General features: G+C 47.7%; 1 protein-coding gene across 3 annotated transcripts; it reads right to left on the bottom strand.

Annotated features, from left to right (window-relative positions):
• Positions 1-2104: 2104 nt before the first annotated feature.
• On the bottom strand, positions 2105-25411 carry epha2b (eph receptor A2 b). 3 transcript variants are annotated; one of them, XM_035645276.2, is made up of 17 exons: positions 25232-25410; positions 24400-24479; positions 22224-22872; positions 11722-11877; positions 10876-11235; positions 10537-10667; positions 10151-10322; positions 9952-10051; positions 9214-9269; positions 8988-9113; positions 8125-8322; positions 7958-8019; positions 7572-7781; positions 7288-7437; positions 6950-7143; positions 5519-5674; positions 2105-4055 (listed from the first exon to the last, which is right to left on the bottom strand). In XM_035645276.2, the coding sequence occupies exons 1-17, from the start codon at positions 25314-25316 to the stop codon at positions 3947-3949; spliced, it is 2994 nt and encodes a 997-aa protein (XP_035501169.1). In that variant the 5' UTR covers positions 25317-25410; the 3' UTR covers positions 2105-3946. The 3 variants fall into 3 exon arrangements, with proteins under 3 accessions (XP_035501169.1, XP_035501170.1, XP_035501168.1); XM_035645277.2 differs by having other exon boundaries at positions 8137-8322; XM_035645275.2 differs by having other exon boundaries at positions 7958-8322; positions 25232-25411.
• Positions 25412-26159: the final 748 nt, after the last annotated feature.

Below are 26159 nucleotides of genomic sequence, written 5' to 3'. Positions count from 1 at the left end.
GTCGCAGAAGTACAGCAACCTCATCTCCCATCGCCGGGAGATGAGGTTGAATGTACAGGTCGACAAAACATCCGCGTTTTCACCACACCCTCACATAACAGGTTTTATGCCAAAACTTAACCGCACCTGTAACATAGCATTGTAACAATTTAGTCATTTATTTTTCATTTGTTAGTCTGTATCATACCTCCTGTCGCTGTAAGGCCACCGGCTTTAGAAATGATGCTCCTCGGGTTGGACGACTCGTTGACTGTGCTTGATCTGGGTCGGACTGACCACTGACTCAAACCGTACTCTGAGCCATGAGAATCAAAAGATTCCAGTGTATTACAGCTTGTGTATGATTTGCATCGCTTTGGAATGTATTGATAACATTCTATTAAGGACATGGGAACATTGCCTCGACACGAGCCAAAACACAAGGAGTCAGACGATCAGAAATACTTTGTTTGGAATTTGGTGATGATAAAATTATTACACAAAATAAAAGAGTTTGAGTGCCCCAGGAATGTCAGGTAGTTGTCAGGAATGGTGGCAAAGAGGCAGGACCCAAAGGCAAAAGTGCAAAAACAATTAAATAAACAGAAAGCAAAAGACAGACTAACTCAGAATGTCCAAAGGGATGAATCACCGGAAGCAAAACACACGGGGAATAAGCGGGACGAGGAACTTACCAGAACAGAATCCCTGTAAAACCGGACGGACTGACACAGAGGACTGGGAGCAGAGACACCAGATACACAAGGGACGACTGAACACAGGGGAGACCCAGGAGAGAAGAACAGGACGTGCAGAGACACCAGGACAGGGACGTGACAATAAAACAGGAAACAGCAACAACAACTCAACACGCTCCACACGAGACACGAGGAATGACAAAAGTAACTTAACTTGAAAATGAAAAATCAAGGAAGTAGATGAACAGACCGAAATTCACAGGAAACAGTAGAGTTCACCGAAGTCTTTACCGATTACACAGAGTCCATTAGTTCTTAAGGGCAGGATCATGACAGTAGGTCAGAGATCGCCCAAGCAGGTTGATGTGTAAATTACAAAGGATGTTTACAATGGATTGATTTGGTTTAAAAAAAGAAAAGAAAGAATCTTTGTTTGTTCGCTTGCAAATAAATTTGACCAGTCTTGTGTGTTTTCTTTTGCCCAGTCAGATTTCATTTTAACAAGTTCACTACATTCATTGTTGGTTTCAAAGAAAGGAAAAGGCCCAGAGCACATCTTGGCAGGTCAAGCAGGAAAAGCACAGGTCGAATTAATAAAATGAATGAAGGCTGAATTCCATTGAACTCCATACTGTGCCATAGCTAACAGTTCAGTAGATGAAAGTAAAACAAAAGATGTAATAAACTCAAATGATCATTCACTGTAAGCAAACGACTGACAGTAAAGTATTAAAAGCTGCGAGTGCAATTCTCTGATGCTGCAACTGCATTTAGACGTTGATGGTTACAAGCAGGTGGAACGCATGACTAGTGACGCTAGGCATATACTGTAACACCATTATGAAGTAATGTCTCGAAATTCACGTTTCTTCTCCTTATTTTCCGAATCAGGATTCGAGTGTAAAGGGTCATTCCACTGTATTTTTCCAAGTTGGAAGGGAGAGAAATTCTGACTTTCACATCAGATCAGATCAATGTGACCTCTACTTAATGAATATAAAGATAAACATCAGATTCTGAATTTGAGAGTTTGAGGTTTACTCTTATCTCGCGATTTAATATCTGTCCGATCTGACGAGAGAATTTGAATCCAGAAAGTATTTAACAATAATAATAATAAATTTCATTTATAGAGCACTTTTCATTGCTAAAAGCAATCTCAAAGTGCTATTTAATAAGTAGTTGCTAACTGAGAAACATGTACAGGACAGTAGGTGTGTGTGTGTGTGTGTGTGTGTGGGGGGGGGGGTTGTGTTTATGTCTGGACATCAGCGTCCCCCTTGCAGGTAATGAAGCACTTCCATGTTTATTACAGGTTCATATCCAGCTGGAAGTCTAAACATCCTGGCACCATTTAAAACAAATAAGAGCATTTCTCTGCACAGTCTCTTTCTTTTGTCAGTCACAGAGGAGAATCTTACACAGCAGGCGTTTGCAAAATTTATTTTAAGGCTTTATTGTTCCACAAATGCAATGAAGGCAATCTCAGCTTTGAAAAATTCCAGAATAAGAGATGGACATTAAAGCTTTTTTTTTATTATTATCATTATTATTAAGAATGAGAGAGAGCAACCTTCAATAATAATCCCAGCTCAGTGTTTATCAGGATAAATAAATAAAAAGTAAAAAATAAATAGACTATTAAATACAGTATAAAACAACAAGAAAAAAAAAGGGAGGGAGCTTGCTCTTCGATGAAGGGAACTCTCAAAATGTTTGGAAAGGGCAGCACAAGTAGGAGATATCGCTTTGGAGGAAAGTGAAGGGAACTTACAAAAATAATCAGTTTGGTTATATGGCAAATAGTGAAAATCATACAAACTGTACAAAGTGTAATTGCAACCAGTTAAGCAGAATAATAACAAAACCAAAAAAATCCCTTTTCCAAAACTGGATCTATCAGCTACAACAGAATTATAGACACAAATTCAACACAGTAAAAATTCAAGTAAAGGAAGGTGCACATCAGTAACACAATGATTTGCAGTCATCAATTAAGAGAAGAGCACCGGGGGGGAAACTGTCCACGACACCGTGGAACTATTTCATCTAAAAGAGACTGAAGCAAACTGCTGCTCCCACAAACAGACACTTCAGAATGTCCAGAGCATAGTGAGTCATCTACAGTTTAGTTTCATCCCCTCGACATGTTACTCAAACCGACAGACACGCGAATGAAATAACATTGAAATTGCAAACCAAACTATTGTTAAGTATGAAATCATTTCAACCACAACAAAAAACTCATCGTGATTTTTATTTTAAAAAATTCCCGGGGGCGGGGCAAACCTCACCGTCTCCCTCTTCATTACCGGCGCGCTACGAACAGATGTGCTGCACCCAAACGTATTTTCATTTCTCACTTTGATACCATCCCTTTGGGTTCAGGAGTTTGTGTGGGGTCAAAATCTTTCTCGCAATTCTCAGACAAACCAAGATCGTGTGATTCTTGACGCAAGTGCTACATTTATAAGTTGGTGTTTGCAATATTATTTTGGTACTCGCCCCCCTACACATAGAAAAATGGAAAAAAACGTGAATCTGTACACAAAGAGTACCTCATATATGTCCTAACATCACTTATATGATTATAGCTTGATTATAGCTCTACCTCGCCGTGGAGCCAGCAGAAGTTCCAGTCACAACACCAGGCCGGTCTGTGTTTACACACCTAAGCAACACCGTCTCTTTAAATCGGGGCCAGCTCAAGCTCATTTCAGCCCTCATGGCGCTCCGTCCTCATTGGTCCAACAGGAAAGGGGACCAAAGTGCCAATTAAAGGGAGACGCCATGACATCAGCACCGACCACAAACTGAGCTGGATTCCACTGCACCCATACTATCAAACTAACTGCGCTTCCCCTTGTTTGTTTGACTCTGGAGGGAACAAGCCCAGTGTTCCCAGAACCGGATTGTTGATTTTCTTATGGAGTCGGAATGCGAAATGAAGAGAGAAAAAATAAATGCATATGCAGTGAATTGTATCTGTACAGACGACATGGGTAATAAAAATAGATATCTAAATATACAGAGTCTAATCGAGTCATCTATTGCTGTGTATTTGCTCCATTCCCGTGTGGATAAGATGAAGAAATCATAAAAATGTACAGTAAGTCAGTCTGATTCGGTCGGCCCCAGAGGATGGCATGACACTCCTCTTGGTTTTTGCCGATCCAACGCCGTGCCTGCAGTTCTGCTCCAGCTCAGCTCAGAGTTCAAAGGGGCTGCCTGCTTCAGTGCCCGATTTTTAAATCCCTTCGTCGCCAGGATCACACTGCAAACACACTCAGGGTGCTGGTCTGGTCCTTTAAACCCAAGATGCTGTAGGCGATCCTCTTCAAGTGGCCGGGGAGCCTCACCCCGATGTTCTTGATATCCCTGTGAACGAGAGACATGACACGTATATATAAGAGGAGCTGCACACGGTTTCACAATCTGGACCAACGCTTTCCGCGCACAGCCTCTCAAGCCCTGAAGTGATCGCAGACGCTTGATCGTCTCGATCGCTGAGCCGGGTTAGCAAGGTGGGGTGTCTTCCAAATTAGTACATTTGCCAAAGGTTTTGAATTGTCTTTAAAGGGTTGCCGCTGGGGGGATTCACGCTTCGCGAGCACATGGTGCAAACCTGCAGAAGCCCCAGCAACACTGCAGTCCAAAGGCAAGGCCTTAATTACAGACTTAATTACTTAACGAGGATTCTCCCGGTTGACCATGAATCACTTGTCTGGCAGGCAGAGGGTGGGCTGTAAATAACCGCCGGTTTTTCAAGAGTGCTACCAGATGCCCCGAGATGGAAACATGTGGAGCCAAAGAATCGCACCATTCGGTATGACAAATACTTCAAAAGGGCTTGTCGTCTGCTTTGCAGTCTGCCCATCTTCCCAAATCACGAAGAAGAAGACCAGCTAAGATACGTATACCATGGCAGAGGAGGGGATGGGGGGGGGTTTTCCTTTTAGCTGGTCATGCGGTTAGGCAAAGCTCTACTGCTCATTATTGCCCCAACACAACCTCATATCATGTGCTTAACTGAACCCTTTTTCTCCCCCCCCTAAAGGTTGAGCTCATTTTATTAAATTGCCGTTAGTGCTCCCACACATCAGAGAAGATCCATTGGCCCCGAACTATCCTGCGATAAGTTCAGGGGGTACACTCTGAGTGCACCTCCTCAATCTTTCTACAGGCACAAACATGCCGACTATGCGGCTTCAAATCTCATCCATCTATTTCAGTTTCTTAATCTCCTCGAGCTGCTCTCGCTCCAAAGGGCCATTCTCTCCTCCTCCTCCTCCTCCTCCTCCTCCTCCTCCTCCTCCTCCTCCTTCCCCTCCCGTAATGTTGAAGAAGCCACAAAAGGCCTTTGCCCTAAACAGGCAAAACCGGTGGGGAGTTTTTTTCGGGGCTCAAGCTGAAGTGCTGCCCAGGGCGGCTGGTGTGTGTGGGTGAAGGGAGGGATGAGAGAAAGAATGGAGGGAGGGAAGAAGAATAAGGACTGCAGCGACCACAAGCCACCACCACCAGCCCACCACAAATGAGCCCACTCCTTCTCCTTCCCTCTATTGCTTTTTCCATCTCAAACATTTCTCAAGTTGTAACTGAGGTTAGAGATTATATTGTGCACAAACTATTCCGCTGGCTGTTAAACAGCAACATTCTTAGGAAAACAAATGCATAAACTACGAGAGGAAGGTTCATATCACACTTCATTGTGGGGAGGGGGCGGGGGCATGCTTCATGGCACACAGTTATTTAACAAACGCTCTTATGCCAAAGACATGCTTAACAAGTAGGTCAAGTACACGCATGCAAATAAACGTCAAACAAAATCATGTCCCGCTTACTCGTTCTTCATCTGCAGGACCTGCTCCATGGTGACGATCCCGGCGCAGGTGAAGTTCTCACTGTACTGGCTCATCTTGATGGACTCCAGCCACTCGGACACCGACCTGAAGGGGGAGCCGTCCGAGCCGCTGGTGCTGGGCAGGCGGATGGAAACGCTGCGAGCGAATAGCAGTGGATCCCAATGATAATAATAAACAGGCTTTCCCACAACAAAGGCGGATGACTGAGGACTGTAATTACTGTGCAGGAAACAAGACGGTGAAAAAGAAAAGAAAAGAAGAACCAGTCGGAGCAGTCGGGGCAGGGGCCGATTAAGATATGGGCGTGACCGCCTTTTGTCCTTTCTCACTCTTTCTGGCTTTAATGCTTCTTCGCAAAAGAGAAAATGTGCATAATTTTTTTTCCATACAATCCCAAACAAAAGAGCTTTATGTTCCTGCATAAAGAGTTCTCACACACATTTCTTTCACTAGCCCGACAGGCATCAGGTGTCAGTGTGTCCTTTTAAAGGTTTAAGTAGACCTTCTTATGCTTTTTCAGCTCAATACACCCAGCGCTGTTTTGAGGTCAAGTCCCCGGTCAATCCAGATGCACTAAATCCAAGTCTTTCAAGAAGTCTAAGTCGAGTTGCACTTTAGGCGAGACAAGTCAAAATCGAACTCAATCGAGACAAGTCCGAGCCAGTTGGGATCAGTCACACTTTGTGTCGGCTGACTAAAGCTGGGCTCGGCCTACGGGAGTTTTAAAATTTTGACTGATGTCGAAATCCTGGCTGCATCACGCGCTGCAGAAGAATGTTCTTCTCTCTCCGTCTCAAACATGCACGCAAAACATCGAAATGGTTGCTCAAGCAAATATTATTATAATCTTTGTATATTGGTCTGTTTAAAATCCGCCTGTTAAAAGGGTTTTTACATAAAGTTGGTCAGACCAAGTCTTAAAAGTTGAATATTCAAGATGTGTGGCTAAGCAAGGTCTGTTGACTTATTTCGTTTTTATTGCTCCAGGATGTTTACATGAAACAAAGACTTGACCGTTTATGATTTCGCGAAGTAAATTCTTAACACCGTCTTGAGTCATGTCTCACAAGTCTTAAGTGTTTGTCTTTGTGACTTAAGTCTGACTCCCGAGTGTAAAAGCCTTCAGCTTTGGCTGTGCAAAGCAGAATATGGCCACTATTAAAATGTTCTGCTATTTATGCTACTTAGAGCTCTTTCTAAAGCTGAGAAAGTTCCCCTTCCACATTACATAGATATCATCAACCGGAGTAGTGGGGCTAAAAATGAAATCTGAATCAGTTGTATCGCAAACATTGTGGTGACAGGGCTGCTTCCAAGAAGTGGCCGCTGATAGTTGGCAGCCACTGTAAGGTCAGCACTGGACAAATATGCATTTGAAGCCCTTTAGTCTGTTGTGTAAATAAATCTCACCGTGGGTCAAAGTCTGCGATGGTCTTCAGGGAGTCCGGGCTCCGCAGCAACTTGTCCAGCAGGCTGACGATGTCTCCGAAACGTGGCCTCTTGGAGCGATCCTGAAGCCAACACTGCAGCATCAGCTGGTAAACGGCTGAGGGGCAGTCCATCGGCGCCGGCAGCCTGAAGGCCTCGTTGATAGCCTTCATCACCTGCAGGCAGTTTATCGAGCGAGCGACTGTTTAGATCCTCTCTCACTGATAGGCTTGTTATCAGAGAGAGAGGATCTGCGTTGACATGTTGCTCGGACAGAAAAAAGCCTTAAGAGGAAAAAAAATTGCGAGCGGCAAACTCACCTCGTGGTTACTCATGTCCCAGTAAGGCCTTTCGCCGAAAGCCATGACCTCCCACATCACGATGCCGAAGCTCCACACATCACTGGCGGAGGTGAACTTCCTGTACGCTATTGCCTCTGGAGCTGTCCAGCGAATGGGGATCTTGCCTCCCTGTTCAGGGACAAAGGTTTCAAGTCAGAGACTGAGAAACAAAACAGAAAAGAACTCGTGCCCCTCGACACCGCGCTGAGCCTTACTCTGATGTGAATACTTTTTTTACTGGGAGTTCGACTGTATCTGCTTACACTTGTGGTGTATGTCCCCTCGGGGTCGTCCTCCAGCACCCGGGACAGGCCGAAGTCGGACACTTTACACTCCAGGGTGTTGTTGACGAGGATGTTGCGGGCAGCCAGGTCGCGGTGGACGTAGCTCATGTCAGAGAGGTACTTCATGCCCGCAGCAATGCCTCGCAGCATGCCCACCAGCTGGAAGGAGATGAACTCTCCGTCGTGGTCCTGACAGGACGGAACCGAGCACAGATTCATTTCAATTTGTGTCACCAAAACAGAAAGAAATATAAACATAAGCGTCCAATACAAAATGATGTAGACAATTTTTATAGCTTGCAAATATTGCGTTTGTATCATCACTGTGGCAAAAGTCATAGCATAAATATTTCCATCAGACTTACCCTGAGGTACCTGTCCAGCGCTCCATTCTCCATGTATTCAGTCACGATCATGGCATGTTTAACTGCACACACACAATGAAAAAAATGTATATGTTCCCAAACTGACCAGGAAAATGTGAGGAAATGATGAGGAAAGTAATAAAAAAAGAAAACCCAGCAAAACTTACAGAAATCCTTACATTTGGTGACCACCCCCTCGAGGCGAATGATGTTCTGGTGAGTGAACTGGCCCATGATGGACGCCTCGCTCAGAAAGTCCTGCCTCTGTTTCTCCGTGTAGCCCGGCTTCAGCGTTTTGATGGCCACCGCCACCTCCTTCCTCCCGGGCACTTTGAGAATACCACGGTACACCTCTCCGAACTCCCCTGCAGGAGAAGAGAAACATCGGGGACGAGATATCAGACGAATGTGCATTTGATTAGTCTTGTTAGGATTCTAGCTGAGTGATGAGAGGCAAGTTTGCGCCCGGGGGCTCTCCTGCAGAGGTGTGTTCTGGCTGCGTGTTGAGAGACAGGGCCGACGTTGTATAATTGGTGGATGCCCTGTGGTGTGGGAGCATGGGAATCAGCTGTCACATGAGGAGAACGGGGGAGGGGGGGGGGCATGGTCGTGGGAACCAGGGAGGGCGCTGCGTGTTGAAGAAGGCCTGTTGGTTCAAAGGGTAAAGGTGGTCGCGCTTGAATAAACGTATCATGTATGTAAGACGTGAGCAGCGCCCGGGAAGGTGCTCTGGTATCCTTCCAAAAGACAGTTTCTGCAACACTTTGTTTTGTGAAATTGTTCACGTGAGCCCGAGCCAAATAACACAGATGCGGCAGCCAAGAGTTGCGACACGACAAAATGTCTCATCTTGTTGTGCGAGAACTCGGCCAGATAGATGTTAATCTCGCTGTTCACCACTGTCAGTCAGTTCCTTAAGCTGATGAAAAAGGGCTCAATGTAAACAGCGAAACCTGGGGATTGGAAAAATCCATCAACATCTCGGAGCTAAGCCCACACAACAGATTGTCTCGGCGGGGTCGTCACTCACCAGCTCCAATCACTTTCTGTTTGGTTATGTGGCTGGGGTGGATTTCAGTGGCAAACTTCAGCACGGCTATGTTGGGGTCTTCGTATGTATGTGGGTCCACATAGGTCTTCAGAGGCTTCAATTGCTCTGAGAGAAAAAAGAAAGAAGATTGTTACATGCTGACAAATTGACAATATAAACGGAATCAAGTGAACTTAGGAAACGAGAGAGATTTTTTCTTTCCAACCTGAGCTGGAGAAGTAGGTGTCCTCTGGTCCTTGTCTGGTGTGAGAGTTTCTCTTCCTGGATAGCAAAAATAAAACCCATGTTTGAGTTAAAATTCCAATTTCGAAGAAACAAAATGACTTCTTACTTGCCCTCTTTAATATCAATAGCACATAGCAACCTTTGTAACCGTTTTTCTATGCATTCAAAGAATCCCGACGCTGGCGCAGCGGGTCCATTCAGAGGGAAGCGGCCCCTTTGATAAAGGCTGGCGATAGACCGTGTTTGCCAAGCCGATTCAAAGACCCGAGAGAGAGACACGCAGGCGGGAGCGAGGTGGACAGACCGGCTGCAGTCTGCTGAAGCACAGGCCCAGGTCACCTTCACAAAGTGCCTGAAGTCTGGCGCTGAAAGAACCAAGCGGCTCTTATCGCCGACAATGTACCACTCCGGACCAATTTCCTTTCAAGACCCCCAACACTCACTAGAATGTAATCATTGAGCAACGACAGGGCACGCTCGACGCAAATTCTCCCCCTTAGCGAGCGCTGGGACACAGATAGAGCAAAAGAGAAAAGGACGCAACAGGAAGAGAGAAAGGGAGGGGCGAGGAGAGAGTGAATTGCAGAGGCCATTTTGCGGCACCACAAAGGAAGGGCAGAAGAATGCGAGGGGAAGCCAGTGAAGCAGGGTGTACGCCGACTGATTAACAGGACAGAACGACACGGGCAGAGCAGCAGGCGGGGGGCCGGTTACTGACCGTCTGCACAGGAACAGGACCACAACCACGACGAACAACATGGCCGCTCCGCCGACGGCTGCACCGAAAATGGCTGCTGTGTTGCTTTGAGAGAGGTGTCCTGAAAAAGGTAAGGAGAGAGTAGACCAGTGAAACCCCATTCTGGAAGAACGCAAGTGAAACCTTCTCTACGATGTCTTTGTACTCTCTCTCTCTGTACCTTCAGAGGAGGTCTCGAACTGCTCCTCGATGCTAGAGCCGCCCGGGCTGCCGTCGCTGGCGAGGGCCTGCACCCTGAACAGGTAGGCCGTGCCCGGGGCCAGATCACTGATCTGCACAGAGTTCTTCTCCAGCATGTGCACGACGTAGGTAGTCACATCCAGGTTGTCACCCTGTGGGACGGAGGTCACGGAGGGACGGAGGTCAGGGAGGAATTCAGTAAAGAGTTACAGCTGGAGATGGAAGCCAAACATTTACATTTTGCACGACGGCCACTTATATTCATATTGAAGAGGATATTTACCTATAAACTTGCACAGTGGTAAAAAGAAGAATAACATAACATGAACACTCATTTCAACACCAGAGTTAACAAGCGTGGTGCACCTTCTTGCGGTAGGTAAGTTCGTAGCGGATGGGCCGGGGCTGGACCCGTGTTCGGGGTGACACGTCCCAGGAGAGCGACAGGCTGGTGGGGGTCCTATCAACCAGTCGCATGGTGGTAATCTTGGGAGGATCTGGGAACAGAGGGTAGCGAACACTTCAGTACCTTTGGGATGTGGAAACGAAATTTAAAAAAAAATAAAAAAATACGGCAGCGATGATGCAATCTGACAGTTCACTTCTCCCTCCTGCAGGACGATTTCGACTTGCAGAGCTGTCACTGCCTCACAGATAGCCTCTCTCATTACTGCAGGCACAGATTCCATTGCTCCCCTGCCTCACCTGTGTAGTGCAGTGATGTAGTCAGAGCGCTGGTGGAGGGTGGTCTATTGGCCCGCGGCGTCGCCTGACTCGCAGACAGCGACACGCCGTTGTGTGCCTCCACGGTGAAGGTGTAGTTGAGGTGGGCGTCCAGCTCGCTCACTGAGACCTTGGTGTCGGTCAGGCCCGCGCTGGCGGGCTCGTAGCGGATCTTCTCTCCGCACGGCTGGCACACGTCGCCCTCGCAGCGCTGGCATTCAACACTGTAGGTGACGTCGGTTCGCCCGCCGGTGTCTTCAGGTGGGCTCCAAGAGAGGAGGAGTTTTCCCGCGGAGAGCTGCGTGGTGGTGGACACGAGGTCCCGCGGGGAAGAGGGGAGACCTGGGGAACAGATAGGCAGAAGATGTGGCATGAAGGGAAGAACCACAGGAAGCAGGATGTGGGGCGTTCCCCTCCTCAGGTGACAGTAACAGAAAACCAAATTGTTTCCCAACTTAAAGGAAATTACTTGTCAATTGGTAACACACAAATGAAGTCAAGAAGTTAAAACAATTCATAACTTTAATTTGAAAAAACATAATCATTTCTGTTTTACCGATTAGCCTAATTGTTCTAAACAATTTTCTTTTATGACAGTGTAGAATGTCTAAAAAATTTCTAAAGATTTTTCATGGAATACAAGTAAAGTCACACCTCCATTGCGAGATCAAAACCTTTAAAGCGGTTACTAATATTTACTTAACAAGAATAGAATGTGTAATATATGTTTGCGGTGTGTTTACGCGATGTGTGACATTCCTTGGTGGGAATTTGACGCGAGCATTTCTTGATGCAAAGGTTTTCATTGAGATCGAGGGGACTCGTTACCTGAGCAGGGTCCGGTCGGGGGATCGGTCGGGGCCCGGTAGAAGCCATCCTTGCAGGGGCAAAACAAAGCCCCCAGGTCGAGCCTCTGGGTGTTGGCAGGACACGGCTCACACTTGTCACTGAATGCGTCAGCTTTGAAGAAGCCAGGCTGACATTCTGCAAACACAAGGAGAGATTCGATTTGCATGAGCAGGGGCGCGGGGGCACAACAGTGACTTCGGGCAACATCCCGTACGTACGGAAACAGAAACAGAGCCAGTTCATTCAAGAAAAGAAAAAATAATCCGTCATTGTGTGAACTTTTCACCTTGCCAGCAAGACAACAAGGTTGAGCGGACATGTTATTATGTCGAGGCTAAAGGTCAGATTGAGACAAATGACAAGCGATATGGGAGGGAAAACAGAGGCCAGGCTCTGCACGGTGTTGACTCGACGCTCCTTTCCAGCTAACATGAGCCCTTCAACAAAAACGCACAGTCCTCGCCTGGCCGGCACTCCTTCTCTTTACTTTTTCAACCAACAACGCCTCTCTGCTGTTGCTTTCTCACTGTCTCTCTCGCTCTCTCAACAAACACAACCAGTCATCCCACATTCCTCAACAGCAAGTCAGTCTTCAATGCTGCGAGACAAATCGAAAAGCTTAAGGCAAAGCAAAGTCAAGAGATGCTCCAAGAATAAGAAGTGAGTGGAGCAGCTTCACAGAGAGCTTCCGTTTGCCCCCCAATTTTTTTCCCCCTTCAGGAACCCATATGCAGACTTTTGAAACTGTATCGCCCAGATAAGATGACGCCTAATTTCACACACGTCCAAGAAGTGCAGGTAGAGGCTCCAGCTGTGTGTAGCCGTGGTGAAATATGAACTTAATGCGGTGTGAAATTTCGGAGAGGGCGCCCCATAAAGGAGAGTGAAAATGAGACGCCAACCCCCCTGCGCCTCAACTCTGCAAGAGCATTCCAACGGCTGCTGCTCATGTCCTCACACCATCACACATTCACCCACATGTACATACACCCGCACACACACACACACACACACATGCATGCACTGCACACATGGAGCCACACGCATATGTATGCACAAAATACACATACATGTATGCAAAGCACACCCCGTGGACACATGGGTAAATCTGGCATCAGAAGACGGATTATGTCCGCTGCCCGTCACCTGTTCATGTCCCTCCTCCAAGTCAATTTAGCCCCACACACACACACACACACACGCATATTTCCTTCCGTCCGTCCAAGTCATTTGTCTGGGGCATTTAAATAGCTCATGACAGATTTAATGAGTTGGCAACGTTGGCCAACACGCCAACAGAAGATAGAGAGAAAAGAGAGACGAGAACAAAAGAATGCAACCGAAGACAACGATGGCGCAAGAGAGATCAGACAAGGCAGAAGGAGGACATGACAGCCAATTGAAATGAAGCGTGCACAGCAAGAGACTGAAGTTCACGCCAGCGACCGGGGAGAAGCAACGCTACATTAAGTCAAAGGCAAACACACAGTTTTAAAGTCAGATTCCAGCGGAGGAGAAGAGACAGAGGAGATTTAGGGAAGCAGAGCCAAGGACAAAGACAATATCAGATTCACTCAGAGATACTGTCTTGGTCTATGGCTGCATTTCAATGAAGTTCCTTTTGGAAGCCACAAGTGACCACACACACAAGACGGAGAGCACACGGCTCCCGCGCCGTTTTAAGTCATATCAAGGGGGATTTACTCGACTGACCGTGAGGCTCACTTTGACTGCAGTCGCCTTTTTTTCCACAACTGTGGTTGACCGAGTTGCGGCGGAGAGCTGCCGCGAAGAGAGTTGTGTATGAACTGAGGAGTCAACATGACAACAATGGTGGAGAGACAGAGAGAGAGACACACTCCGCATGTGAAGAATTTGTACGTTTTTATCCAATAGGCTCGCATGTAACCCGGTCCTCCCCTCAACACAACATCGTCTCTCTTTCGTGGCCAGCTGTTTGGCCAACAACTACTGCTACTCATTAACGCACACGAGGCGGAGGACGGGCGCGGCAGAGCCGCGCCGGTGTGAGGGGGGACAGAAGGTTCAAGAAAGACAGGAGTACTGTATCCTGCTGGGGGCTGAAGAAAAGAGACAGGCCAGGGTGAACTTTCCCATTGAGAAGGGGGAACAGCTGCTGCAGCAGACCCAGATTCATACCCCTACCTCTCCTCCTTCCTCGTAATCCCCAAATTCCTTCCTCCCCTCCTTTCTCTCCTCCCAGTCCTCACTAAAAAGGCTCCCAGCTAACCCATTAACATTGCTATTCACCACTGACCAGCAGGCAAGGAGAATGCCATGCCATTCAAGTGCTGAAAGAGAAAACATACAACACACACACAAGCATTGCAGATGGGAATACCCGAGATGCCACATGGCAACTGAATAGAGGCGGACTAGCCTCTTTTGGGCGCTACAGTGGTGGCTGCAATGCATCGTGGTCGGGCCTGCGGAGATGATGGCCTTACACTGTGAGCTGCCTCTATAATCAAGATGCATTCCAGTGCACACCACCCAACAGGAGGCCTGTCGCAGAGGCGGCTCCACTGCAGCTTCATTTGCAGCCCCGGTTCTCCATTGTAAAGGTGAAAGAGTTTGTGTATGTCCAACGCGCGAGCCACAGGGACAGTAAATTCAATTAGATGACTCTCTGCTGAGGTATTCAACGAGAGGATTCTTCGACAAAAGAGCAAAGACTCGGTGAAAGGAAAACTTCCTGGTTCCACGGACAAGGTGGACAAGGGAGACTTTGAATTGTTGCTGTTGCCGGACACAACAGGAAGCAGGAAGCGCGAGGCTGACGCAGCCTTCCTTCCTAAAGCAGCCAATCAAAGCATGGAAAACGCAGGGGGAGCGTGACCGACAGAAGAACCAGCGCTGAGACTACCAGAGTCCTGAGACAGAATAATAACCGAGAAGGAAGCCAAAACGTGTTGACCCAACATGAACATTAACTTTAAACCTGGGGGGGGGGGGGGGGCTTGGAGAGGAACGCTTTCCCTCTCATAAACAAAAGTCCTTCAGCCTCCTCTAAGGCGAAACATCTGACAAACTCAGACCAGCCGCTTTTTCCCCCTCCCTACTGCTACAAAGCAAGGGACTGTTTGTCATGTGAGAGGCCCCCGTGCACCTTGAGTGGCTCTGTGTTTGTTTATTGAGAGTGTGCGCAGGGGCCGGTTACATTCTGGGAGCCTGAGTGGCTCTGGAGTGGGAGCGCCCAAGGGCCCCCCGGTTTGTCGGCAGGAGTTAAGATGGATGAGATGGCGACAGTGATGAATGCATGGTCGGATAGATGGATGAATGGGTAACATGGTGGCTTGACAACAGGAATCACCCTCAGGACCAGAGGAGTAAGTGGCGGGGGGGGGGGGGGCACAATCAAGTCCGGCGCTGGGCTTCTAAGACACAGAAAGGTCATGTCTGCCTCAGGGTAGTTGTGAGTTAAACTGTGCATGGCTTACAGGGAGCCAGTGGCCAAGTAAAACAAGCACATGCTCACAGTGATGAGGAGGAGGTAGAAAGAGTTGTAGCAGCAGCCGGTGGCTTGCCTCAAAGGGAAGGAGGTTAAATTCAGAAGTATGGCCAGCGGTCAAAGAAAACATCTCGGACAAAAACAAATCCATAACAAAAATACAGTCAATACGTAGATCCTCGCCAGTGCAGCTCCGAAAAACATATTCTGGAGGAGAAGTGGGTCCTTTCTTTGTCTGTGCCCTCGTCTACTTCACCTCCTTCGCCCCCATCCCCCCATTTTCCTTCACAAGTTGGTCAGCTCCGTAATTGCAATATGTCATGTCATTTTGTTTGTATGCGGGGTGACAACGTGTCATTAGCATTTTGGGGGGGGAGTCGGATGGAGGTGGAACAAAGGGGGTCTCTGATGGGGGAGGTGAGCCGGTAACATGAGCCAGGGGTCACCGAGGTAGAGGAGGGGAGGGGTGGAGGAGTGAGCAGGAAAGGTGTAGGGGCTGATGAAAGTGTGTGCATGGGGGGGGACACATTAGTCAAAAGGATTAGCTGACCAATGGAGCAGCTGTAAGGGCATTACATCTGTTTTACAATTGCACTCAGGCTTTCATCTAGGGGTGGTTAACAAACACAATCAATTCCCTGATCCCCCCTTCTGCTTTCACTCGGTCCGCTCAGTGCCAGAGGACAGACACCGGGAGTGAGAAGTGGAGACAAGGAGGCCCAGGACGTGTTCTTAAAATAAAATGAAACTGACGAAACAAATCCTGGCTGACTTGCAGGGGGGGCCTCGGCCGGACCACAGTCGCGGCCGCTTGGTCACGTTTCTCCGTGTTGCTGCTCAAATCCAGACGTCCAGGTGGGAAACACAACACCACTTTACTGCACCGCACTGAGCCAACAGGTCACACGCTGGAAGCCAGTCCACTTCCTGCCTTAGGGGAAAGGGCCAAAACGGGACCAAATGCACTAATAAACAAAATGACTTATCAGGCAGGACAACAAAATGGAAAAGCGGCTGAGCGATGCCGCTGAGCGCAGAGCGACAATGGAAAGCCCTGAGCCAACGGGTTAGGGAGTCACCGAGGGATTAGGTGACCTCCGGTTTCCGCTGCGGGCTCGTCCTGTTAGCAGTGAGGGGTGGGTGGGTTGTTGGTGGGGGGGGGCTGACTGACACGGTGGAAGGAAAGTGCTGACCTCACACACCAGCAGTACAATACAAAGCGCTTAACATTGCCCTGGAGTCCCCCCCACAACAACACACACACAGAGATACACACAGCCTCCGGGCCCAGGAATGTCACCAAGAGGAAATATGTCCCAACTTCCCCACCACAACTAACACACACGCCAAGCAGCCAACAACTGCGGAGGCTCAGCGATGTGACTAATGGCAGACATTTAAAAAAAACAAAAAAAAAAATCAGGAGACAGGGAAACAACACTATCCCTTTGTTTTGGTTCTCCAGCACACACGGCTGGTTAACCATCTAGCAAAAACTCCAAATGAAAGCATATTGCTATGTGTGAGGGTGGGATGACTGAAGGGGCTAACATTTCTGTTTGGTAACAAGTTTTTACGAATTCACCATGTGTGGGTTCAAATCAACATGTTGGTCTCCGCTGTGAACGATTCCAGAAAAAAAAAGGCGGTGTCATTGGCTTCAGTGTGCTAACATACATCTCATGTAATAGTTGACAGCGAGCGGTTTCTGTGCACCCTGACACCTCAAAGGCTCACACCATCAGAGCGATCAACACTTTTTCAACCACAACAGTGCGACTGCTCTGATCCACATTAAAGAGCCATAGGGGCCTCCAGATCTCCACTTTGCTACAGCTCCCAGTCATCCTCTCCGCAGTAATTGCCAGTGTTCCTTTGCGCTAAAAACGTGACCCGACAAGACGGTGCGTGGCACCACTTGAAAGCACCTTCGCGAGTGCCCCCATTATCTAACCAACTCCCTCGAGTTCAGCCCGCTAGGCAGACGTTACCTTGGCACCAGATCTGAGGGAACCGCTGATCCAAAGACATCGCAAGTGGCTTTTTTCAGAGCCGAGCGAGGAGAGGAGATGTTACATCCCGCCCGCGCATCTAAATGAGCAGCGACGTCCGGTGAAGTCGGGCGACGTGGTCGCCTTTATTTAAAAAAACGTCTGAGATGTCAGAGATCATGAGCCCGGGGAATTCGAGCGGAAAATCTCAACGCGGGGGATTATCCTTTAGGAGTGAGATGATTCCATTAAGTGAAATCCACCCTAAGCCAACTAAATCAAATCCCCGAGATGCCGAGGTGTGGTGCTCTATGCTCACGTCTCTCTGTATCCTCCCCATCAGATAAGCTGCAATTGCACAAGTCCTTGGTCTTAAAGGGTCTGGGGTGATTATGACGAACCAGCTGGATCCAGGTACGAGCAGATTCAAAGACTCTGTAGTATCAACCACTCCATCTCTGTTTTCCTTGGATGTATTTCCAAGAGAACGGTGAGCAAGCCAAATCCCCGAAAATTCCACACCAAAAACACAGGCCTGAAAGCTTATACAATTCACCCTCACTACATGTTTATGCATTAACCGCTATGTGAACAGAGCCAGTTGTTTTTCTGTCCGTCCCAACTAAGAAACTCTCAGCTCTGACAACCTCGCAGCATTGTTCAAATTTAGCCTCTATTTATATTTACGAGTCAGCGGTGGAGAGATGTATTTATCAGAGAGCAAGAGAAGAAGTGAATGCAGTCTAAATAGTTCCGCCGGGGCCGTGTGAAACGGGATGTTTAAACTCTTTCGGTGTCATATTCGTGACCTGTGCCCAAAATCCAGCCAAAAATAACAGTCGCTCTGTGATTTCACAAACAACAAGAACACAACGCGCGAGGGGGGAAAAAACAAACAACTTTGTTCGTACACGGTAAAGCTTGCGCAACGGTGTACCTCTCTGGAGTAAAAAACGCATTCAGGACCGTAAAACTGTCATGGGATTTATGTTTTGGGATAAGAAACTATCAAATAAATACGAGACAAGAGGCGGAAAATTGAGGCCAAAGCAGAAGGACTCTTCAGGGACAGGGAGGACGAGGAGGGAGGGACGCGGGGTTCGGCGCAGAGAGCATGCACCGAGGCAAAGAAGCAAGCAGAACCAGTAGTTACTTTGCTTAAAAAGCACAAACACACCCAAGTCAATTACTACCCATACAAATCACCGACCGCAGCGCGCAGTCACACAGCTACAACTTAGTCACCAACTGTTTGTTACATCAGCTGTGGATGAGTTTGGAGACGCGGACTCGGAGGGAAGAAGGAGGGGGGAGGCAGAGAAATCGTTTACTGGAACCTTTTTGGCCAAAGGAATAATAACTTTACTGGAACTTAGTGGACAGCTCGTCCACCGAGGCGCCATTTTTTTTCTCCAAGACACCAAAACTGCCCCTGAGCCTGGCCCAAATATTCCACACCGAGGCTCCCTTTTTAAACACAGCCTTGTGGGAACCACAATGTGGGATTAAGCCCTATTTGTCAAAGGCTTTAGAGCGGCTGACGAGGTGTGGACCTGGACGGCTGAGCACAATCCCGAGGACCAGCCTGGGCAGCCGGTGCTCCTTTGTGGGGTGACACGCAGTATGCCGTTCCATTGTGCCAGGGGAGGATTATGGGTAAGGAAGGGCGTGATAGGCAGCGGAGGAAAACTGTGTCAGTGTCAACAGTGAGTCACATGTGGAAACCCACGGACTGCTGCTGCTGCCGGGGTTAAAAGCCAACCATCTCATTGCAAAAAAAGGTTACCATTTTCTTTTCTTTTTTTTTCTCGGTAACACTAATCACATTTACTACGTAAATTCTATTAAATGCTGCTTTGCACTCCTAATATACACTAGCCCCAAATTCTACTCTTTAACCTATTTCATCTAATATAGAAAATTCATAAATATGATGCAGTGGTATAAAAGAAACATTTCAACTATACAAAATTAACTCCTCCACCTCAATCAGCTACAACACTAAAATGCAGGTTATATGTGAATTCATCAGCAATAATAATTCAGCCACATAAAAGATATAATACTATAACACAGGCAAGCCCCATTCTGCACAATGCTCTTATATTTACTATTTTACATATATTTCCCTGACAATACTTTTGAATGCAGGGGTTCTATTAGTAATTCATGCTTTTCCTTTGTCAAACATCTTAATAATTCTTTTACAAGAGAAAGAGGGTTATTGTCATGAACTGCATCTGAATCTAAAAAGAATAGGAGTTCAGGAGTGTTGTCTGAGCAGCTAAGGTATGAGAGACGACGGGGGAGAAAAAAGAGAATACACATCAGGAAATAAAGGGCCACCTCTATTTCAGATTCATTTTATTCCGCAGTTAATGTTAATGTGTTTTGAGCGCAGGAATATTTCTCCTCTGCGGTAGTCTGTAATACTTAGATCAAAAACAAAGGCCTGTCCTGTGCCTTGCCTCTGCTGACCGATGGGATTTACAGCAAGCTCATAAAAGCTGTTACATTTGCTTCTCTAAACACTCTCATAGGTCTCGGCGGCACAGGAAGTGTTTTTTATCTTCAGAGTTTGTTTGGCTGAAAGAAGGACTCTGTGTGAGCGAGGTCGACGTCTGAGAGAAGAGCGCCACGCGCCGCCTACAGATCCCCTCAGCTGAGAGTCTTTAAGGAAAAACAGAGCCGGGGAAACTCAGTTTGTCGGACGAGTGATCTCGAAAGCCAAAGAAACACCAGAGCAGTGAAGCGCTGACGACGAGGCGGAGACGGAAACCAGATAGAGTCACAGATTTCTACTTCAACAGGTCCTGTGGGGCCGGGGAGCAATACAACTGAGCGATCACATCACTGAACATGGAACTTTCAAAAACCCCACCACAATTGAAGTTTTGTGGTTTCTCCCTCGAATGCACGCAGGGCAGGAAAGAAGCGGGGAGAATGATTAACTGTGTGTCTGTATTAGATTCCATTTAAAGCCGTCCGAGCCATACACCTCGGAACCCGCACTGCGTCCCGCATGATTCATACTTCGACTGCAATTGCGCCTCATGCGCCTCGGACCGATCATTTGACTTCATCTAGTCATTTGTAGGGGGCTGGAGGGGTTTCTTTGTTCGGCACATTTTATGTGAGTGCTGATCTGGAGCTGCTCGTCCTCCCCTGGGAATTCCACAGGTCTGGAGTAATGCTGGGAGGCTCCTCCTCGGCAAACCGATCAGGAATGTACCAACCGAGCGGGAGAGGAGGTGGAGGTGGAGGTGGGCTCCTCCGGCCTCGCACGGGAACACAGCTCTTCATTGTTCCCCTACCTTTGACATTCCATTCCTCACCTCTCTCTGTTTCAGATATCACACCCCTCCTCTAAATACGACCTCTCTGTCGCTTTTTCGCATGACTCCCCCTCTCTCGTGCCTTCCTGCCTCTGCGCCTCCTCCCCGATCATCTCACCTGGCACTTTCCCACAGCGAATAATGATGCACTGACAGAAAACCTCATCACTTGCATCAGTCTGTTGCCAATTGAGGGGAAACTAAGTGGCAAAGCGAATCTAGTATAAGGCAGGCTGCGAAATGTAGATTTACGACTGCGGTCCGAGGCGTGTGTGCGCCAGGGTGGGATTAAGAGTATTTAAACCTGTATGCGTGTGTTTCAGGTCATGCGTGCATGTGTATGTACAAATGAGAGTGCCAAAGGGGGGAGGAAAAAAAGCAGCGGAGGAGGAGGAGGAGGAGGAGGAGGACTTTGGGCTGATTGGAGTCTTCAGTTGTTCTGTCAGAGAACAGATCCCAACAGGCCCTTGCATGCCAGCCTGTGTTGTATGTTCACATGCGCCGCTTGAGTCACACAATACACCCCATAGCTGGGGCTTAGGAAATTTTGTGAAAACAGAGGGGAAGAGGGGGAGATGGACGGGGGGGACATGTAGCCGGCATCCCCGATCACACGCAGGGGGCCTCTTCTCTCTGTGATGCTCGAGATGAACAAAGTCAGTGCGGCTCAGAGGCTTCCCCCTGTCTCCCCCCCTCCAGCCCCCCGGCCCCATCTCCCCCAGACCGGCGTCTAAGATGCTAATCCATCACACGGTACAGTAGCCTCCCGACTTCTTTCATCGCTTTGAGTCACTCCGGCAGCCCTTCCCACAACAACGAAGGCTTAAAGTACATCTACGCCATACCTACAAAGTCAAAGGACTGAGTGACAGCTACACTCTGTAACACACCCGTATCCATACCAGATAAGAGAGCAGAAGATAATGAGAGAGCAGGAAGTCGCCTGATGCAACAGGCCGTAAGTTATAAACTACAAGAGGTGTTGTAATCGGTGAAGTGTGAGCGCGTGACTTCCCATTCACGAGACAAACTTCTTAAATTTGTGGTTTCATGTCACGGTTGAGACCAAAACAGAACACGATAAAGAGTTCTATGTATATTGTGCTGCACAGGAGGATTTTGAGATAAGACTTTTTTCAGATCTAAACAGAAAATGTACTTCTTTTTTCTTAACGCAGAAGGTACAAACTAAATGGAAGCTCAGAGCATTAGGAGTAGAAATGTATGGCTCAAGAGAATTGTGCTTGTTCAATTACAGCTGAATAATATCATAGATTTACAGCTGAAACGCAAAAGCACGTTCGCTAATTTTTATAGGTATCGGTTCAAGGTCAGGGATGATGCCGAGACATGTACAAATAGGCCAAAAACATTCCTTCCATCGCAGAGGGGCCGTGTCAGCCAAGGGCAGAATTCCACTGAACAATGATAATAACACCTATGATAAATATCCACAAACTGCCATTCAGGCATGTTTGACAACCCATGACAGAAAAAAAAGAAATAAAGATAAACAAAAAAAAAAAGTGAAGAATGCTAAATGGCCTGTTTAACACGAAACAAACATTCTCATAGAAAACTTCATGTGTGACATCCAGACAGGATGAAGGGGTTTGGTGGCAGAGAGGCCAAAGATTCAAAATGATTCAAAAAGATTCAAAAGATTCAAGGACAAAACATTACCTTGACACGCATCTTTGACTTCTTCATAGCCTGGTCGGCACTGGCACTGTCCAACCTGCACCGCCCACTCCCCATCCACGGTGCAGTAGATGCGAGGCGACTCCTCGCTCAGCGCGTTGTCCACGCACACCCCAGCCACCTCCCTGAGGGCCTGGTTTTCACCTCCGGCCACGGTCTCGGGGAACGACGCAAGGCTCTTCACTGTGGCCGGACAACTTTTGTAGTAGACCCTGACAGAGAGCAGTGCGGCGCACGCTCCAATGTCTTGAAAAGCCAAGTAGAAGCCCTTTCGAGACAGGCTTTCCACCACTCGCGTCTCTCTGTTGATGCGCAGTTCGTTTTTGCTGGTTATCTCATCAGGGGCTATGGTGGCCACTTTCTTAAACTGGCCCTTGCGGAAGGTGGTCCCCACGTCTGCGTCCGACTCAGACATGAAGAGGTTGAAGGTTTCTTTGCAGGTCAGTGAGGCCCCGCCGAAAGAGTTGCAGTCGCGCACGATGAACTGGATCTCCACAAAAACCCGCGAGGCCGACGGACGCCGCTGGATGAAGGTGGTGCGCAGCCAGTTGTCCTGCTCGCGTTCACCGACATTACAGATGGAGTAGGTGTAGAACTGGGAGCCATTCAGAGTCCTCTGGACGACCTCCCACTGAAACGAAACCACACAGACCGACAAGTTTAGAGGTACGAACACTGATCCCTGGGGAGCCCCCAAGAATGCTGTGCTGAACCAACGCTATAAGGGAGGCAAAAATAAGAGGGACATCATAGAACTTCACATGAGGGTTCAACCACTGTAATTTAGACCAGGAAACGAAAACAGTCTGCGTGACGGGACACCCAGGGCTCCACACATTGCAAATGACTTCCCCTGAAAATTGCTCCTTCAATGCAGGAACACATTTCTGCAACATGAAGAACTCCCACTTTATGACAAGACAACGAACTGAGCAACCTTCTCTGACAGAGCATTTCTGACATTGCAAAGATAGCAAATTACTTCCTACAGTCCTTCACATGCCACTGCTACCTCTTGGCATCCTCCCCCGAAAATCATTGCAGCTCGCATAGTAACGGCACAAATGTTTTCTGAAAAAAGTGACAGTTTGTTCCAACGTCACCTCCGCTCTTGAAGCACAACTGGTACTCAAGGGGGCAGAGCCTGTGGTTTTGCTCAGTACATGCAGCCGCCGTGCTATTAATTAAATAAATGTGCTTTGTTGGCTGAGTGTGTGGCTCTGCGTATAAACTTGATGTACAACAGCAGGACCAACACCTCTATTAAACAGCCGGTGAACATTTTTTTACGAGGGGCCTTTAAAACCTAGAATAATAATTGTCATAAGTGACGTAGTAGCGTGACTATAAATCGGCGTAAAAAAGTGTTTCCGACAAAGTCCAAAAAAATACATAACAACACACGACGCTTGGGTGAAACTACTGAGTGATTATTTAGACAGTGAAACCCCCTGTGAGAAAGTTGGGCGAGCCACGGCAAACAGCACCTCTGCACGTGCCCCGGGGTCATCTGCACATGAAATGAGGCTATTTACAGCAAATTTGCATGAGCCTGGTCAGTTTCTTAGAAACAACACCACGGGAGAAGCCTCCTGCGTACTGACAGAGATAACCACAGTGTATTTATATGTAATCTATTTCGTCGAATCATATCTGAATGTGGACACGTTAGGTAGCTCTGGCTGATTAACGTCTCAAACCCCTCCCCCTCTGAAAAAGAGCTACCACATGCTGCAAACTTTAAAAGTTAATTGCCCTCCAACATACAATTCTAGAGCTGAAGCTTCGAAAACCGCAAGAAGCCACAAGTATTTCCAGTTCAGTGCGAGCAGCTATTCTGTCTGCCTAAGGTTTGGTGTAGTCCAGACATGCTCTGCAGGCAACTCCTGATGGGACCCGACAATTCCCTTCTCATGCCCATGCCCGGGTTTTAATTGCCAGATTTTTTTATAGAAACCTGACATGTGTACACACGGGGGTCCGCTGATGGGCCGACCGCACGAGGCGAAGGGTCAAACCTCTCGCCGCGGGGGGGCCCTCAGGTTGTCCAGGCTTCTCCTGTGCAATTTTCTTTCTCCGCGCAAATTTTTTCTCCTCAGGCAAATTCCAAGGGGAAAAAGACATTGGGAGCTGGAGGAGGGAGCGGAGGAATACTCACCCCAGGCTTGTCTCCCTGGTCTAAGGGCCATGTCAGCCAGCCCAGTTCCCCTCCTGTTGCCCTCATATCCAAAAGAACCTCTGCGGGGGACACCAGATTACAGTCAGTACACGAGAATAAACCTTTTCACTCATGGACAAGAGGTGGTCAGAGCTGATTTGAATCATAAGACTTCATTGATATTAAGAGTTGATGTTTACAAATGGAAAGAAATGTGCAATTGACAGTGGGTCTCGAGTTTGACGCGTAATTACCCCAAAGCTGAAAAGCAATACAGTATAAACTTTACACCTTTTTTACTTTAGAAAAAAAGGTTTGAAACTCAAAACTTTGGATATAGGCCTGTGTGTCGTTTTGGCTTTATTTGGCATATCCAGCCTTATTACTTACTGTACAATACGTACATGTGTATAGGTTATCCGAATGTCAAAACGAGCAAGTAAAGTCAAAATTCAAACTGTCTGTTCATGCAAAGCTGAAGAGAGAAAGAGACAGAGTGATCGGGGAACTTTCACAAACGGGTTGAACTTTTTCTCCAGAATTCACCTGCTTGGCGTGGCGAAGCCCAGAGGAGCGCACATGCGCCTCTTACGCTCTCAACTCAATAGATTTAAACACACGACCTCGTCGAGGGAGAGGTACGGCGCTTTCACGGGACAAGACTTTGGCACACTGTGTGACACTGTGTCACAAGAGCAGGAGAGAACGTTTCCTGGCTGACAACGATTCTTGGAGCAGTTTCCCCCCGCATGGCACGCGTGCTTCAGCCCTGATAAACTGTCAGCCTCTCTCAAAAGTATTTAATTGAAATGAAATACAGAAAGACACTCACCCTCTTTAGTCTGCAATGTAATCAGTATGCCGTTAATGAGTACATACGAAAATAATAAAGGTCTGACTCCAGCAAAGAAATCCATTTGGCAAACTTTTCCTTGCTTCCTCTCTCTCTCTCTCTCTCTCTCTCTGTCTGCGCTCCTGGGCTTGGCTGAGACTCTGTGAGGTGAGCGCTGCGCTGCGCTGCGCTCCGCAGCCCATTCACAACCGGGCGGCACGTCACGGACTCCGCCTGCTGGAATGTGTGTGTGTGTGTGTGTGTGTGCGTGCGTGTGCGTGTGTGTGCGCGCGCGCGCGTTTGTGTGTGTTAGTTGTCGGGCGGGGGTGGAGGGGGGATGGTGGCCATGAGAAACTTTTGCAACCTTTAGGGACTGTGGGAAATTCGCGCTTTTACGCACACTTTGAACGCGCGCAGCGCTTGAATTTTCACCCTGTCTCTTGTCGTTTGTTATTTCTTGTATTGACAGATACAAATAAATGGTACCTAAAACAAAGTATGGGAAATGCGGTACTTATTGGCTCACCTAACCGATTCCGTTTAGGCTTTTCATCCCTGGGAAACTGTCATGGGCATTTTGTTCCACTATGTTCCATTTAGACATTTATAGACTAAACTCATAAGTATTTAAAATTTTCAATTAAAGTTTTTTAAAAAGTAACAAAAAAAAGTCCCTCTCAGTCTCAGCCATCTTCTCTAATTCCATAGTAAGTTTACATTTGGCACCTGAAGGCACCAGTGGTTACAGTTTTCCTACCTGCCTATTAAGCTGCCTGCAGGGCACAAGAATCATTTGCATGGGGATATTGATTTTGAATTGTTTGCCACACTGAATGGGCCCGAGGAGGGGGGAAAAAACGGAGCGTGGGCCGCTCTGGTTGACAACTCTTTGTTGTGAGCATCTCCACATACAGAGGTGGATTCGTTG

Source organism: Scophthalmus maximus, chromosome 3, assembly GCF_022379125.1.
Source record: "Scophthalmus maximus strain ysfricsl-2021 chromosome 3, ASM2237912v1, whole genome shotgun sequence".
NCBI lineage: Eukaryota > Metazoa > Chordata > Actinopteri > Pleuronectiformes > Scophthalmidae > Scophthalmus > Scophthalmus maximus.
This window is presented reverse-complemented; position numbering and strand designations above follow the sequence as displayed.